The following is a 2544-nucleotide window of genomic DNA, read 5'->3' on the forward strand; positions in this document are numbered from 1 at the left end:
ATATATATATATATAATACATTATACGTACATATCGAGCAAATTTGAAACACAAAACTATTTGAAAAAAGACAAAAACTCTTTTTTTCTCTGATTCAGTTCGGCGGGGGAACGGAGAGTAGTGATAGAAAACACCTTTTTATTTCATCTCATTTATTCGTTTTATTATGATTTCTAAAACCATCAAGGATTTAAATTCAGAAATTCGGTATTTCTTTTATCAACAATGCTACTATGATGTTCAACTCAGTTCATGGAAACAATTGGGACATATATCGGCGGAAAGCATCTTGCCAAACATCTCAACACTCATCAACAACACTCAAAAATACCTCGCGATAAGCGCCTATGGTTTCACAAATAGTGTAGAAAAGCATTAAAAATGTCAATGATATAGGATGCATATGAAGCGCGAGAGCGAAATAAAAATTTCCCTCTAACATACGCGCGTTAATATTCGAAATATTCAATATGTCGAACATATGGCTTTTCTTCTTTTTTTTTAATATATATTTTTTTTTTTGTTCTTTTGTTTTTATTGTATTTCTAAGCTGCACCTATAATTCTTTTCACAATGATTATTGCCTTCCATAAAATTATGTGAAAACGCTTTCATATTAGCATCTGATTATTTTCTTCTATATATTGCATAGATATTTACAAGACGCGATATATTTTGTTTGACAAATTTTATGGCACACATGAAACTATCACAGGATATGAAAAGATATTTTTTATGAGCTTGAACAGGTTATTTAATTTACTCGTTGCCCTCTACGTTTTCGTATTGAAACACAAGTATGGCTTTAAACACTGAATTCGGCCGAAGATATGTTTAATTTTATTGCGTACTTCAAACGTTATATAAATTTTATAGTTTTATCTGTTTTTTTTTATAATAAAGACTAACTAACAATTAATTAAAGATCAATTAAGGTAGAATATCAATAAGCTTAAATAATTACCTTGTTAACCTTTCCAAAAGTTTATTTCTTTAATTTTTTTTTTTTTCAAAAGACTTATAGTACTTCTTAAATAATGAACTCATTTATATGAATTAAATAATATGTAAACATTGATCGATAAATTCAAATCAAGATTTGCTTATACATATGTACTTAATGGATTGGTGTGTGTGGGAAGTGGCTATTGAATTGAATGATGGTGTACGACAAAATGATCTGAAGCCTTAACACTTTAAAATTTAGAGTAGATTTTAAGTGTTGGACGCCCTATATTGACAAGACGATGATGACCATATTCAAATTGAGTTAATAATTGCGGTGTTTCTAAGTTTTTTTTTAATACATGAATGTACATGCGGAGGTCAAAAGAGTCTGTGGCGGTAAAAGCTAATATCTTTTAAATACAAAACAAAATATTCTACTCTAAGCTAAGAAGCGCACATAAACAAAAAGATATATGTCTATGCAATGAAAGGAAAAATTTTCGTAATAATACGTTCCTTTCCTTTTAAAAACTTCTCTATATACGCGTGATGAGCGTAGTTTCGATAACAATACGAGTTTGGGTTTTAATTAATTATTTCATAAGATGGTACCTTCGCTTAGTGAGCGGTAGCTATAATCGGATTTGTGCGAAATATGCGAACATTTAATATTTAGCTAGGCTTACTTATATTATATCTCCTCTATTTTTGAATGTGAATTATTGAGATATTTTAATGAAATTTGGTACATGGACATGTTTTGGCCCAACGACAAACGCAATTGAAAATTGTTCAGTTCGGACCCATTTTCCGACCACTTCCCATACAAAAAATTATTTTGAAAAATCGTTATATAAATAACGGAATTAAGCAAAGAGGTCTAGAGTATCTAATAGCGTTTATCTGATTTTCTTATATATATAAATTTTTTTATTTTTCCATTGAAATTTGCCTCATCTTGGTTACTTTAAAATGTGAAAAATTTTGCATTACAAGAGTGAGTGGTCAATAATTAAATAACATCCACAACGCATACATTTGGTCACGAAAATGCAAAAAATTGTAGCTTTAATCTACGATTCCCGCCTAAATAATCATCGTTTGAAATTATAGATTGATGTCAGGGGGTAATCAGTGCATCAGTGCAAATCAGTGCATCGGATCACTTTTTGACATTGTCTGTCGTCTATAAAGTAGTTATTTTTGGGATAGGACATCGCATTTGGCGAATATAATACTTGATCAGTATCATCAATCCATTTATGGGGCCCGCTGCAAACTACAAGATAAATAAATTTGAATTAATTTTGGCGCGTGCGAGTGGAATATTAAACGAAAAACCGGAAATTTATAAGACACAACTATGTGTAATTGTATTCAACTTTCAATCGAAATAGGAACGCAATCAAAAAAGAAGCCTCTTTTCATATTTTAGAACAAATTTGGGAAACAACGCAATTTTTGAAGGCGTAAAGAGTGCCCTTTAATTACCCAGAAACTGCATAAAATGTCCGTTCAAATTTTGGTAAAAATTTTTAACATATATATATATGAATAATTATTATTTAGATATTATATACAAATAATGAAAAATAC

At 29.8% G+C, this 2544-nt stretch overlaps 1 protein-coding gene across 1 annotated transcript in view; it reads left to right on the plus strand.

The window, feature by feature from the left end:
• The first annotated feature begins 1553 nt into the window (after positions 1 to 1553).
• Positions 1554 to 2544, plus strand: part of LOC119644984 (mucin-2-like) — a 2089-nt gene continuing 1098 nt past the window's right edge. Inside the window, exon 1 of the mRNA XM_038044726.1 lies at positions 1554 to 1569. Within this exon, the coding sequence (XP_037900654.1) occupies positions 1554 to 1569 (16 nt within the window). The remainder of the gene's footprint in view (positions 1570 to 2544) is intronic.

This window comes from Glossina fuscipes, unplaced genomic scaffold (assembly GCF_014805625.2).
Source record: "Glossina fuscipes isolate IAEA_lab_2018 unplaced genomic scaffold, Yale_Gfus_2 1, whole genome shotgun sequence".
Lineage (NCBI taxonomy): Eukaryota > Metazoa > Arthropoda > Insecta > Diptera > Glossinidae > Glossina > Glossina fuscipes.